The sequence below is a fragment of the Cetorhinus maximus genome, chromosome 19, assembly GCF_964194155.1.
Source record: "Cetorhinus maximus chromosome 19, sCetMax3.hap1.1, whole genome shotgun sequence".
In the NCBI taxonomy this organism is placed as follows: domain Eukaryota; kingdom Metazoa; phylum Chordata; class Chondrichthyes; order Lamniformes; family Cetorhinidae; genus Cetorhinus; species Cetorhinus maximus.
In genome coordinates this window covers 28,107,033-28,120,943 of record NC_135897.1, presented here as the reverse complement: position 1 = coordinate 28,120,943, position 13,911 = coordinate 28,107,033, and the positions used below count along the sequence as shown (strand labels likewise).

The window sequence follows — 13,911 nt, the reverse complement described above, 5'->3', positions numbered from 1 at the left end:
TCTATTCACGATAATGAGATTTAAATCTACACAGCTGGGTATCTGTCACATTTTAATGAATGGGACTTCCACAGTAGTCATCCACTCAATGCAGGCAAAATAGAATCTGTGTCCCATTCAAGTGATAGAACCCCAGTTTAGACCCATTTATTAGGCTCAGGCAGGAACCTCAGCTGTTCAAAAAAACAACAAAAGTGATGTTTAAAGAGTTGAGGGGCAAGAAATGAATGGTAAATATACTTACCTGGATAGTAATTCCCGTCCTACTGTGCTTCTGCTTGGTGGAAGGAGCTAAACTTCACACTTTACTCAGCATTACAGTAGAACATCTAAATATTCCACATGAGAGGAAACCTCGTAATATTCGTGTAACCAAGTGAGTTATGAACATTTTCCCCACACGCATTCATATAATAGAGTTTATTTATTGCAATGAAAAACACTTGCTGATAAAGGGCACAATCATTACAAACATTGCCATAGAATGTTACATTAAAGGAAATGTTATTATTAAATTATTAAACACTTTCCAGCCATTTTAATATAAAATCTCTGTTCCATTTATTGAATACAATTTTTGATATGATAGAAATTATTTACATTGGTTCCATCCAGAAATGAGGGTTTGGAATCCTGCAACTGTCTAGTGTCCAGAATTAACTAGCATTCAGAAGGTTTTATCTATTTTGCTATCAATTTTCTTCCCTCTCCTTTTGTCCTGAAGGCAATGACTTGGGTACAGATCTGCAGAAACTATTTCTTCCCCTGGCAGCTTTCTTAGATGGATATTTCCCAGGCATCAGCTTTGACAGTGAATGTTATTCGGTTATTTCACCATAAAGAATATCACAGGCAGCCTGATCCAGTTAAGGCCAAAATATACAATTCCAGTGGGAGCCAATTACAATCAGGAGCAGGAGTCCTAGGCAAATTTCCATCCCTAACCAAGAGGCACTGATTTCAATAGTTGTGCCCTTATCTTCGATCATCAGCAAATTCAGCACAGACTGAACCAATTTAGGATCTTCCTTAGTCTTTTATGGCTCAGCTAATCACCAGATAAATAACTTGAGTCATCAAAGGGGCCAGAAACCAAATGGTCAGGAGACTATTCTGAATCCAAGATGCAAATTCTAAATTTAAGATGATTTCAGAATTTTGGACCTTGAAGTCCGTGCATGGAACTTAATTTTTCCAGGAAAGATGGCGGTGCTTTACCGATGAGACTTTGCTTTAAAGCTACAGTGTGCTACACAGATCTAGTTCAGATCCTTTCAATATATATTGCAGTTTGTTTAAACATTATGTTACCAAACTTACTGAATGAAAAGGTAACTTTTGAAAGAAGGAAAAAGCATTTTAGAAGTTAGTCGTCATGATTTTATCCTCCTTGTCCAATTTTGGGTGTTCATTTAAACCATCCACTTACTTTGTCCCTTGAACCACTCTATTCCCTGTCATTCAGAGCAAGCAAACTTGTAACCGATCTCCAGGGCTTGACTAATGGCACCAAAAATTATCCCTAAGAAATCCATCACATCGTTGTCAGTGATTAACTGATTTCATTCTTTTGCCATGGAAAAAGCATTGCCCCCAAGTTTCACCATCCAAACTCGGCTAAAGTCAAGAAATTATATGATACGGAATCCATTACCCTTCTATGCTGCAACATGTCATGTCTACTCAGATTTACGTTTGTTAGATGCGAGTGAGAAACACAAGGTTGATCAATTCTTGACGACAGATTCTGGAGCAACAGCATCTTTTTACATCCTTGTTTATCATACTTTAATTAAGATTAATAAAAATGAAAAAGTGTAAAATATAGCAGGAGAAGATCAACATAAAAAAAGACAGAAAAATAAGAAAATATAATGTTTGTACAGCTGTGCACATATTAACACATTCTCTGGGATTACCTGCACAATTATATCAAATAGCCAGAGAGTATAATGAATACCATCAACACCTCTTTGTTCTTTAGTCTATGACATCTTTTGGCAATCTCCACCTATCTCTGGCCCTCTATCCAGCTCTACCTGTCCCACCCCCACTTAAACCAGCTTATATTTCACCCCTTTTCTATTTTTCCTTAATTCTGTTGAAGAGTCATACGGACTTGAAATGTTAACTGTATTCCTCTCCACAGATGCTGTCAGACCTGCTGAGTTTTTCCAGGTATTTTTGTTTTTGTAATGAATAGCAGTTGCTTTAAAAAGAATGTTCAATCTTTTCCATTTATCTTTTGTTTTCTTGCGAACATTCAAAAATGACAGGTAGAAAAAGACCAACTGGTCCATCAAGCTTACCCCACACTCATGATGGCTGGGGCATCATGACTGGACACTTCCTTACCTCCTGCTCCAGGAAGCACATAATCTCTTGGGAGAAACAAAAAGAAACATAAAAATACCCAAGGCCAATAAGGGAAAAAATACACTGAAAAATTCCTCTCCAAGTCCCTTAGGCAATCGAAACTAGTCCAGGAGATCACATAGAACATGTGTTAACTGGAAAGCCATTCTTGGTCATGGTTAGACCGCCTCTCGAGTACTGCATTCAGTATTGGTCCCCTCACATGATGAGTGACCTAGTTGTCTTGGAAAAGGTTCAAAGGATTCTTCTCACCAATTTGCTCCCTTCCTTTCTTGAAACATTAACCTAGCTGACAGTACAATTTCAAGGTATGTCATCTGGGTGAACATTACACGGGAGCCTCGGCAGAGTATGTTGATCATCTAGTTGCCTGCAGAAGGTATCATTGGGAAACTGATAGCCATACATGGATACATCTAGTCAGGAGCAGGAAACATGGCAGAATTTCACATCTCTAGCCCTGGGTTGCTGAAGCCAATTGTAGCATCCCAAAGGCTCAGCTGCAGCTGAGATCAGCTAATCTAGCGCAGGCCAGTGAACAAAAGTGGCACCTTCCTGATCTGTTTGGATCAGCTACTCAGAGGATCAACTTTGAGCCATCATGGGAGCATTTTTCCAGCTGGAACTATCGATTTTCTGATAAATCGGTTAAAAAAAACAGATGCGATAACATCCTTGATTAAAACACAACTGAATTGTTAATCTTAAATGGAAATTATGAGAAAGGACTTTGACTACAGTCATTATAATCAGTCAATTGGATTTCCTATACATAACAATTCGAATCTGAACTGTTTCAGTTGTCTGAATGCCTATAGCACAAATGTAGAAAATTTAATGTCATCATCATTTTGTAAAATATGATTTAAAACATATATTTGCATTTCAAACTTAATCCAGTGCCAGAATAGTGAGTCATCAGTTCTCTATTGTTATTGTAATGTCCTCTACAATTAAGTGCTGTTATACAGCTGTTATTGTTAAATTAGTGTTATTTGGAATTAAGATAGTTGGGGCTTATTATTCCCCAGTCTCATTTTATGGGGTGGGGTGTGGAAACAAGGAAATAAAATACATACTTAATGGAAGATTAGGTGATAACCTAATTTCTATATCCATATATTGTTTCTTAAGTTGCTTCTCCATGGGCTATGTATTCTATTCCCTGGCTATGCAGACTGAGTTGATCTCCGCTGGGCAACAATAAGAATACTACAATTGACCTCAGTAGCTTGGGTTAGAGAAGAGGAACATTGCTCCTGATTGCTTTCCAGTCACCCCTGTTAGAAGCACAAGTGTGAATGTCAAATGATATTGTGGCTGGGCTTGGCTGTGGTATCTATACATTAGGAAAGCCCGCTGACCTTAGCTTTTGAGGCTCATATTTGGATAGCTAGCAAACACAGAAACCCATCAAAAAGTCATTGACTTCAGGAGAGAGGTACATGAAAGGGACACATTTTTAATTTGGAAGATATTAGACCAGATTTGATATTCTAAGGATGCATTGGTGCTAAGAAAGAACCTGGATTTATATAGTGCCTTTGATGACCTCAAGATGTCCAAGGTGTTTCACAACCAATGAAGTCATTTTGAACTGTAGTCATTGTTATAGTATAGGGAAACATGGCAGTCAAACTGCACACAGCAAGGTGACAAAAGTGGCAATGAGCTGAATAACCAAATGACCTGTTTTAGTCATGTTGTTTGAATGATAAATACTGGCCAGGGCATTGGGAGAATTCTTGTGCTTTTATTCAAATAATGCCATATGATCTTTACATCCACCTGATTGGGCAGAGTGGGCCTCGATTTAGTGTCTCACCTAAAAGATGGCGCCACTGACAATGCGGCACTCCCTCAGTAATGTACTTGAGTGTTAGCCTCGCTTACGTGCTCAAGTCTCTGGTTGGAACTTGACAACCTTCTAGCTCAGATGCAGGAGTGCTGCCACTAAGCCATTTCTACACGTCCCTGTCCTGTACACTAGTTCTTGGTTTCTGATGCCAACAGGCTGTATAGGTTGGGGTTCTGTTATTCCTGTACTCAGCTTTTCTTTCTCTGTAAACCATTGCTGGCTGTCTGGGTATCCATGAACCATTGATGTTGGTGTGATGATAGACATAAATACTTACAATTATTCATGCACACCACAAACTTGCTGAAATGAAAGAGTGGGATGGACAATAAAATTCCTGGAGTCTGGCAAAAATAAATCCCACTTTTCCTGTGATGAGCTTTGTCTACACAGATCTGATAGTCATGACGTGCTGCAGGCTGAGAGATACTATGACTCCTGAATTATGCCAGTTTGACAAAGCCCATATGGTGTTCACTCCTCCCATTATAATGGGTGACATCCAGATCATGCATCCTATCTCTCTCCTATTCATCATGCATGCAAAAGTAGCAGTATAACTGCAGTGTTAAGCAAAACTGTGATCTAAACATGTGTCATGAGAATATTCATTCCAAATTAAAATAGGTAAATAAATTTAAGGATCCAGGTTTTCATTAATCTTGTATAATTTCATTAAGAAACATATTTAATCAATGACTGTCTCAATCAGGGTACCTTATTTAGGAGGAAAGCTATTTTGACTTACTGTAGAAGATTAAATATGTAGAATATTGTGCTTGACGCTTTTCAATTAATACTGCTTATTTACCCATGCTTGATATTGAAGTATTGAAAAAATTAACCACAAAAGATTGTGTAAACATTTCAAAACACCAAGCTTGAGTTCCACAATACTATGAAAGGATAACATGTTACTTCATTCATCATCCTTGCATGTACACTGGATTACTTTTCATTAATGAATACAGACACTTCAGAATTGTCTGCTGCACATTTTATTCCACAGAACATTCAGAGAACGTAACAGCAACTGACCATCTTTCGACACTACAGTAACAAAAGAACATTGCACAGTTGACATTTATAGAGCTGCTTGCTCACATTTAATCTTCTAGTTATTTACGACATTATTAACATTCATTTGATAGGGGAATTTGTTATCTCCAGGTAATCCTGTCTGCCATTACGGTTGACCCAGTAAAGCTTGTAAGCAGTCAGTGCAAAGACACTGAAGAGGATTAGTGATCCACCAATAAGGTCGTACATGGTTGGAAACATATGGAGGACCAGCAATTGGAGGATCATGGCCACTACGATCTCTAAATGTTGCACTGTGCTAACTAATGCTGGGTGGAATCGATTTAGTGCATAATATACACCTAAGAAAGCCACAGTAGAACAGATACAGATCCCTAATAGATACCCCCAGGTTTCTCCATCCAATGGTATAATAGGCTCTTGTAGGATAAACATTGTGGATGCACCCCAAACTGTACCTGTCCATCCAAAGGTGAAAAGAGCAGTCCACATGCTAACTTTTTCTTTGATAGCTCTGTAAATGATCATGGCCAGAGCTGTGGTCAACCCAGCCATTACTGTCATGGTATAGCCAAAGGCTTCCTTCCAAAGGCCCACCAATGAATTATCTTCATCAACAATATTTGGGATCATTACCAGGCAAAGGCCAAAGACACTGCAGACTACTGTGACAACGTCAGCGTAGTCCAAGCGTTCATCTACCAGTAGAAAGGCTAGAATGGCACTGAAGACTGTGGTGGTAGCTCTCCACATAATGGTCCCATTGCTTGGGGGCACAATTGCAAAGGAGGTGTAGGCGCAGGTGATGGAGATGACATTGCATACCCCATAGAGAAACAGACCCATCCTGTATCCTTTGGGTCCAAGAGGATGCTCATTGCCATAGCAGACAACCACAACAGCAAAGATCTGCAGGACAGAACGAATGAAGAGGAGCTCCAGTGATGGCACTTTGGACCGATCAGCAGCAAGTCGAGTTATTAATGCAACACAACCATGGGCCAAGGCAGCACCAAACAGAGCTACCCAGGTTATTCTTGGCTCAGAGGCCACACTTTGTCCAGTGTTTTCTGTCTGTTCTTCTGATAAACTCTGACGAACATCAATTGTCCCAAAGTGTGTTCTTCCATGTTTTTTAGTGTCACCAAGAAGTTTTTTCTTTGGGTTGTCTTCAACATAATTTTCACTGTCCAGGTATGTCTCTTCATAACCCTCTTCTTCTGGCTGTGGGTAATGTGCCGTGTATTTCACAGTCACTGTGTTTGGGTGGATTTTCACTCTTTTCTTCAAGGGGTGTGTTGTCTTAATAGGCGAGGATGCCATTTTTCAGTAGCAGAATCTCTTCCCTGCAGCAAATTTCATAGAAAAGTTAAATCTTTATAATGTTTGTCATTACTGTACTTGTGGAACAGCATTTGCAGTTTATATTTATGAGAAACTGGCACCACACCAACTGCTGCATACACCAGCAAATCCAACCGATTAATTCGAAAGCCTTAATTTGAGCTATAACCCTTCCATGAATTCCTTCAACAAGAGAGTATAGAATGTTTCAAGAATCACAATGCTTCAAAGCACCCAACTATGGTAAATTTAGTTAATCCATGTGTAACTAATTCTGTGTCAATTAATTAGTCACTCAGAATAGGAAAGAGCCAAAGGAATGAGATGATAAACAGTTGACTTGATAGAGAATATATGGAAACTATAATAAATAACTGGATGTTCAAATTGACAAATTTTTTAACACATTATTTTTATAACAGAACTATTTCAGAAATTAATATCAGTCAGATGCTAATGTTAGTAATTTGTAGAAAATTCAGCTACACTGCAAATAGAGCACATGTCAACTATCCTCCTTTCTGTTGCTGCTTGTAGCTACTCCTACCAGGAGATCTGCTGTCATGGTATGCCGCGATTATCTGTCTTGCGCCATTCTCACACTTTCACTGTAGCTTGTCTGCAACCGCTCTGTGACGCCCAACAACCAACTACCCTTAGTTTGACCCCTCTTTCTGCTGCCCTCCACCTTGCCCTCTTGAAGAACTCTCTATCAACGATCAGTGCTAGAGTAATTCATTCCACATCCTAACAGAAGTGAAATGTTTTCTCTTCTGTATTGCCTCTTTTATGTTGCATACAAACATTGTTGCAATAACAGGAAGTTTTATTTTTATTACCGCAATGGTATTTAAAATGCCGGCATCAGGGGAAAATACAAAAACTGCCAACTTTAGGTTAAATAACTAACTGTTATTGAACCAGAGACTCCAGAAATGCATTAAGTATTTCCTCTGCTGGAACAAAGTTCTGGAGAACACAGCTGATTGGCGTGGCTTGGTATCCTTACATGGGAGTTTTATCTGAACCATAGTAATCTTAGTATTTGAATTTTTTGGACCAGTAGACCAGTTATGGATGATGGTGGGAGGCAGATGATGGAATCATCAAACATAAACTTTGTTATGAGCAAACATATTTTCTTCAGAGATCTTATGGTCAATGGCAGAGCAAGGGCACTCTTCCCTGACCTTGAAGAAAAATGCCCAGAAAGATCTAACAATCTCTGTGGCAGGAATTTCCCATTTTCCCAATCGCAGTATAAATCCAGCACCAAGTTCAGTGGATATCTTGGTATATAGCAGCAGTGATGCCAGCATGCATTATTCTACGAATGGGCAGACTCAGAAGTTGCTGTTAACTTCAGGGGAGTAATGGCTACAAATGCTGACAGTTTAGCTGTCATCATCATTGCAAAATCCGTCCCAGGGCCTAGTGCTTCTGGAACTAAAAAATTGTAACGGAAATTTGAAATGAAAGTTCAGGGCAACATATCGCAAACACTATCCACTGGCTGAGGAGAAGACTTGGCTGGACCTGAGGCCTTCAATATTTACAGAGGATCCCAGGTCGTATGCCAATATTTTTATGGGGTGGCAAGGAGTGTGTCAATATAGGCAGGAATCCCTATGCAGAATAACCCATGAAAACTCATGTTCTCAATGAATACTGCAAAGAAGTCATCATGTTTTGAGGTGGCTGTCAGATGCTTCTTAATCCTGTTCTTTCCTCCTTTTGCACATTGGTGTAAATGCTCTCTTGCATTTTATCTTGACCCTTGGTCCACAAATAATGCTGCCCCCTCAGTCCTCCTTTCCACTGCAATGTACTTTTTGCTGGCTTTCAAAATAGTAAGTTTGGCATTGCTTAACGAACACTTGAAAGCATTCATCTTTTCTCATCCACTGTTTTGACATTATTGACGAAGCTTAGCTACTCATCAAGATTTCTTAAAATAAAACCGACAGCTAGGACACTTGGTCATTCATTTGACCAGTTTGAAAAAAATGCTTCAGGAATCATTTTCTTTATTTACACCCCTACATTTGAATGAAGAAGAAAATGTCTTGATGCTATTTCCATTATCCACACACCTGCAAAAGAAGCCATCTACTGATAACCTGGAATGGTAACTTGCCACACCACCCACTCACTCTCATTCCATTACAGAAATTCATGATTCAGAAATGAAAAAAAAAACTTTAAAAAATGAATTGCTCCTGATGGAACTTTAGATAGCTAACCGGAATGGCAGTAATAAACTAATCCAAGCAGCACAGGGATATCTGGTTTCAACCTTCACTGGGAATTTTAAGGAGTGTCTCTATGTTCACTAGGATGTCCCTCACACTAAAAAAAAGCCTACTGTTTCCTAAGACAAGGGTGAGTGCTTGTTTAAAATTATGTCTTATTGCAAATATGAATGGTGTTAAAGTGTTGTCAAGGCAAGTGTTTATTTACCCATGCACAGTAACTATTAAATCAGATAACAGAAACTGGGCCGAGATCCCTAAAATGTGACATGGAAGACTCACTATATCAGACTTGTAGGTTACTACAGTAAAGTTAGTCTTAAACTTAATTATCTCCATCATTTTCCTCAACTGTGCCAACAGAAATCCCAAATGTTGGAATTTTGTATCACTCACCATTGCTTGATGGCAACAAGGACTAATTCCATTCAGTTCTATATATGAATGTATATGCATGTGACAGGAAGATTTTACAAAAAACACTGCAAGATCAATTTGCAGAGGCCGATTTACTTCAAATCCATTCGATTTTAACCGTGATGAGTTGTGTGTTATCATTTACTTCATTAAATCAAATGAGAAATGTATTCAGAAATGCCGATGTAATGACCGCCGAGTGGATTGGTATCGAGGCAACAGTATAGGCGGAGAGGGATCCTGCAAGCACGATGGAACTGGATTGAATCCGATTTGACTGTAGGATCTGTTCCTACTTAATATACATTCCACGGATTAACACCTGGAAATCCTTTCAGCATCCCAAAGGGATCTACGTCTCTGTTCCATCTGCCAAACTGTACTTGGACAGTGCCTTAATCAAGTAATAGAGATACGGATAAATAATAAGCACGGGCTTTGTTTAAAATCGAAAAGAAACGCTCAAAAAGGGAATGAAACTGCACTCTATGAAATGTCTGTTCTTGTTCAGGTAGCCTCTTTACAAACAGGGAACTCCTTGTTACAGCGACAAATGTAACCCAGGCAGTGTCACAACAGAATATTCCCTCTGGAATAATTTACAGGAGATTTTGAGTGGTGTTGGCTCTCTCGGGATGTGTTCATTATGACAGCTCATGGCTCCATTAGTCCATGCAACATTACATTCTGGTCTCCCAGGTCAAGTTACAGTGGTTTCGATAACTGAATGCTGAAGAATGTCTTGGCTCATTTTTCTGGTGAATTCTCTTTAAGGTTAAGATCTGTACGATTTATTTTGCTTGATGTAGCTTCCTGAGTACAGTTTAAAAAAATAAGGAAAGTAGGCTGCCCTTTTGATCCAGTAAGTGGTGGTGACTATTGATAAATAACGTGGACATTTCATGGAAATAAACGAGTGCAGCGCAGTTCAATGATGGAATCATTGCAGATTCGATTCAACATTTTTGGTGGCGGAGATTTAAGTGAAGGCCAAACTGTTACTTTACAAAGAAAAGCGCCAGGTATTTATAAGAAGTGTTAGATGTCTCGTTCCTAACACCGGGGGATTGCTAACACACTGACATGCATTTCCAATATTTTGAATTAAGGCAACACGTTTAAATTAAATGTTAGAATACCTCACAAAGTGAAAATGCTGGAAGGGCTCAGTAGATCAAGCGGAGAAAGGAACGTTGACAGCGAAAGTTGATCTGATGACTTGTTTTCTTCCTCACTCTCCTCTCTCTCTCCCTCTCCACAGATGGTGCCAGACCCTGCTGAGTCTTTCCAGCATTTTCTGTTTTTATTTCAGCTTTCCAGTATCCACAGTGTTTTACTGCCTTCTGGTCAATGCAGAGAAATTATGGGGCAGGACACACGTCAGATTTAGGCCAGGGTGCATGATGCCTGGTCAGTCTCTCTCCTGTGCATCAGGGACCCCCAAACAAATGTCTATGTTGTAGATCTCGGCTGCACCACGAAGCGGCAGCAGAACAGTTAATTGGCCAGCACATCAATGAATGCAGGCACGAAAGAAGATTATACAAAGCAGTAAACGGAATGGTACTACTTCAAGCTGGAATTAGAACCAGTTCGTCAGAAAATGTTCAAAAAATAAGGTAGCTTATGCGGTATTTACAGACTCCAATGTGAGGCACTACTGATAGTTTTAATCCGAGTCTGTGAGGATGGGTACGTGTCGATAGCTTCACATCATATATTTACAGGTCTGCTTTTTCTAACAATCATTGGAAAATGTCATTGTGTTTGCTTGCTTTTGGGGCCTTTTAGAAAATCCACAGCAAGTCCCTAAGGGGCTATCAGCTACCGTTAAATTCTACTAATAAAACGACTGGATATGTACACAATCAAAAAGCCACTTTATAAGATGCGCTTGAAGAACTAAGTACAATGCTGCCGATAGTTAATCAATGATTCTTTTTTGTGAACGGAATGACACGCGTGCACATAAAATATCCTTAAACATACTATATTTAGATATGGAATAATGCCACCTTTAAATACGTAGCTGGAGAGGAAAGCAGTTAGACTGGGCTTTCCTGATCTAAATGTGGATCACTCACTGACAAGCCATCTCCTTCAGTGCTCCAAATGGACAGAAGAGTCTAAATGAACACAAATGCAGCGTCTCCGCCAGCGACCCCGACTGAAATGTGCTGGAAGCCGCCCCTGAACGTCCTGTCAACATTCACTTGTCACCCATCCCTCACCGTTTACAAACAGAACGCAAGCGCCTGTGAGCAGCATGCAAAACACGTTTAGGGTGGAAAGCACGAACGGTTCACGAATCCAACATCAGCCCTGTGCGGGGTTCGGTGGTCCGGGCGTCAGCTTTACCTTGAGCTACCTCTCTCTCCCCCCCACCTTTCCCACGGCAGAGCAGCGTTAATGAAACCAGACCTGCACTTAAATAGAAACAGTGAATGCCCACCTGGCAGTGAGGCTGAACGGTTAAAATGATAAGGTTGAGAACACAGCGAGTACTAAACCGAATGGAAGAAACACGGCGAGGTAACTGGCTCCGTCACCATCGCAAGGCAGAAGCTCACGGCTACCCTCCTCCCCATGCAAGAAGCAGGAAGCTAACCCCAGCTCGCTGGGCTCTCCAGCAGAGATCTGCCTCTATCACAGCGGACAGTAACAGGACTTTACCTTCCCTGTCTGGCGGGCTGAGCACTTGCAATGCTGCTGACAGCAGTCGGGTTAAACGCTCCAAGGAGCACGGCGGCGGCTTTCATATGACGGCTGCCAGGCCCCTGCCATTCCCCCCCCCCCCCCCCCCCACACACACACACACACACACACACAGCTTCTGTTGGCACCGAGGAGACCTCGAGATGTTCCCGGGACCGGTGGGGAGGGGAGTGGGGAGGGGATAGGGGAGGGGGGGGCACCGCGTATATTTTTTGCAGCTTACCTGAGCAGAAGGCACCAGGGGGAGTTGCTGCACGGCAGAGATGGTCGTACTTCCCAAGCTCTAACCTCTCTCTCCTTCACCTAGACAGAGCACAAGGCAAACAGCTGCAAGAGAACCTGGAGGGGGGAAAAGGCAGAGTGCATGCGCACAAAAGGCTGGAGTCAATTCAACAAACAGCCTAGAGCTGATCTTCCTGAATATAACATCGACAACAACTTCTCCTCATTCTCGATGTCGTAACATTTTCGACAGATTCCCAATGTTCCCGCTGTCACACTCATGTCTAGCTGGCAATATCGTGTGCATGCCCCAGCACAAAGGCACCAATTCTGTGCAAAACTTCAGGTGCCTGCACTGAGCATTGCGAGACAGTCCGAAGTGACTTCCATTTCTATATATCCCGGTAGAATTCAATAGAAACCCCTAATGATCTGTTTAGCATAGGACTGTGGATGTGTCATTAATCCTGCTAATGCAACACCACCTGCCTTTGAGAAGATTTATTTTTTATATAACGGTTTCAGCGCTGTATTTTTCTTCAAATAAAGTAGCCATTGCAGAACAGTTGCTGGCGCAGAGTTAGCTATCCAGCGTCAGGTCTGACTGGATCAAATCAAGCCGATTCGCCCTTACTGTCAAAGCCTGATTATCCTGGACAGCAAAGGTAACCTCCCAGCCTTTTCCCCACTACCAACCATTTCCTTAAAACCCACTGTCTTGCCTCCCACCACTGTCACCTCCAACAGCAAGAGCAACGAGCTCGGGGATTTCTTTGTCACTGAGATTGAGGCCATTGGTCCAGCTATCTCTGTTGCTTCCCCATCCTTTCCCTTATGTAACAAGCCAACCCTCTCCCCAGGCTCCCCTACTCTAGCATTGAGCCCGCAGCTTTCTCTAGTCTCTCTTCTATTTCCTTTCACACCTTCTCTGAGTTCATCTTGTCCCTGAGACCCATCTGCTGCTCCTTTGTCTCAATTTCCACCACAATGCTGGTGATTTAATTTCCTACCTGGTCCACATGCTTATTGGCCTTGTAAATGGTTCACTCCTGAACAGTGTCAAAGGCTGCAGTGAGGTCAAGTCGGACAAGGAGTGATAATGTACCTTGATCATAGTCACAGAAAATGTGATTTGTGAAATTGTATGGGACCATTTTGGGCATGTAGCAGGTACAGAAAACTGATCAGAAAGATTCAAGCATGGAATGTGGGTATGATGAGTATAGATTTGAAAGGCAGCAAATATACAAGGACTTTGGCAGGAAGGAAGATTGATGACTCAAGGTATCGTGTTTGGCACACATAATAAACTCTGTACTCTTACAAATGCTGAAATCTATTATTAAGGAGGTTATAGCAGGGCGCTTAGAAAATATCAATGCAATTAGGCAGAGTCAGCATGGTTTTGTGAAAGTGAAATCACATTTGACTAATTTATTGGAGTTCTTTGAGGCAGTAACTAGCCATGTGGATAAAGGGGAACCTGTGGATGTGGTGTAGATAGATTTCCAGAAGGCATTTGGTAAAGTGCCACATCAAAGGCTACTACACAAAGTAAGAGCTCATGGTGTAGGGGGTAACATATTAGTATGAATAGAAGATTGGTTAGCTAACAGAGTAGGCATAAATGGGTCATTTTTGGGTTGGCAAGCTGTAAGGAGTGGAGTGCCACTAGGGTCAATATTG

General features: G+C 41.0%; 1 protein-coding gene across 3 annotated transcripts; it reads right to left on the bottom strand.

Annotated features, from left to right (window-relative positions):
• Positions 1 to 569: 569 nt before the first annotated feature.
• Positions 570 to 12,660, bottom strand: LOC144694159 (solute carrier family 35 member G2-like). 3 transcript variants are annotated; one of them, XR_013579662.1, is made up of 2 exons: positions 12,227 to 12,660; positions 570 to 803 (listed from the first exon to the last, which is right to left on the bottom strand). XR_013579662.1 is itself a non-coding variant. In XM_078564500.1 (2 exons), the coding sequence occupies exon 2, from the start codon at positions 6,596 to 6,598 to the stop codon at positions 5,375 to 5,377; it is 1,224 nt and encodes a 407-aa protein (XP_078420626.1). In that variant the 5' UTR covers positions 6,599 to 6,621; positions 12,227 to 12,660; the 3' UTR covers positions 5,218 to 5,374. The 3 variants fall into 3 exon arrangements, 2 of the variants coding, with proteins under 2 accessions (XP_078420626.1, XP_078420628.1); XM_078564500.1 differs by lacking the exon at positions 570 to 803 and adding an exon at positions 5,218 to 6,621; XM_078564502.1 differs by lacking the exons at positions 570 to 803; positions 12,227 to 12,660 and adding exons at positions 5,218 to 6,621; positions 11,962 to 12,044.
• Between the last annotated feature and the right edge of the window lie 1,251 nt (positions 12,661 to 13,911).

What these genes read in the sequence shown, in the direction of transcription:
- LOC144694159 (XM_078564500.1), bottom strand. Translation starts at nt 6,598, where the DNA reads ATGGCATCCTCGCCTATTAAGACAACACACCCCTTGAAGAAAAGAGTG.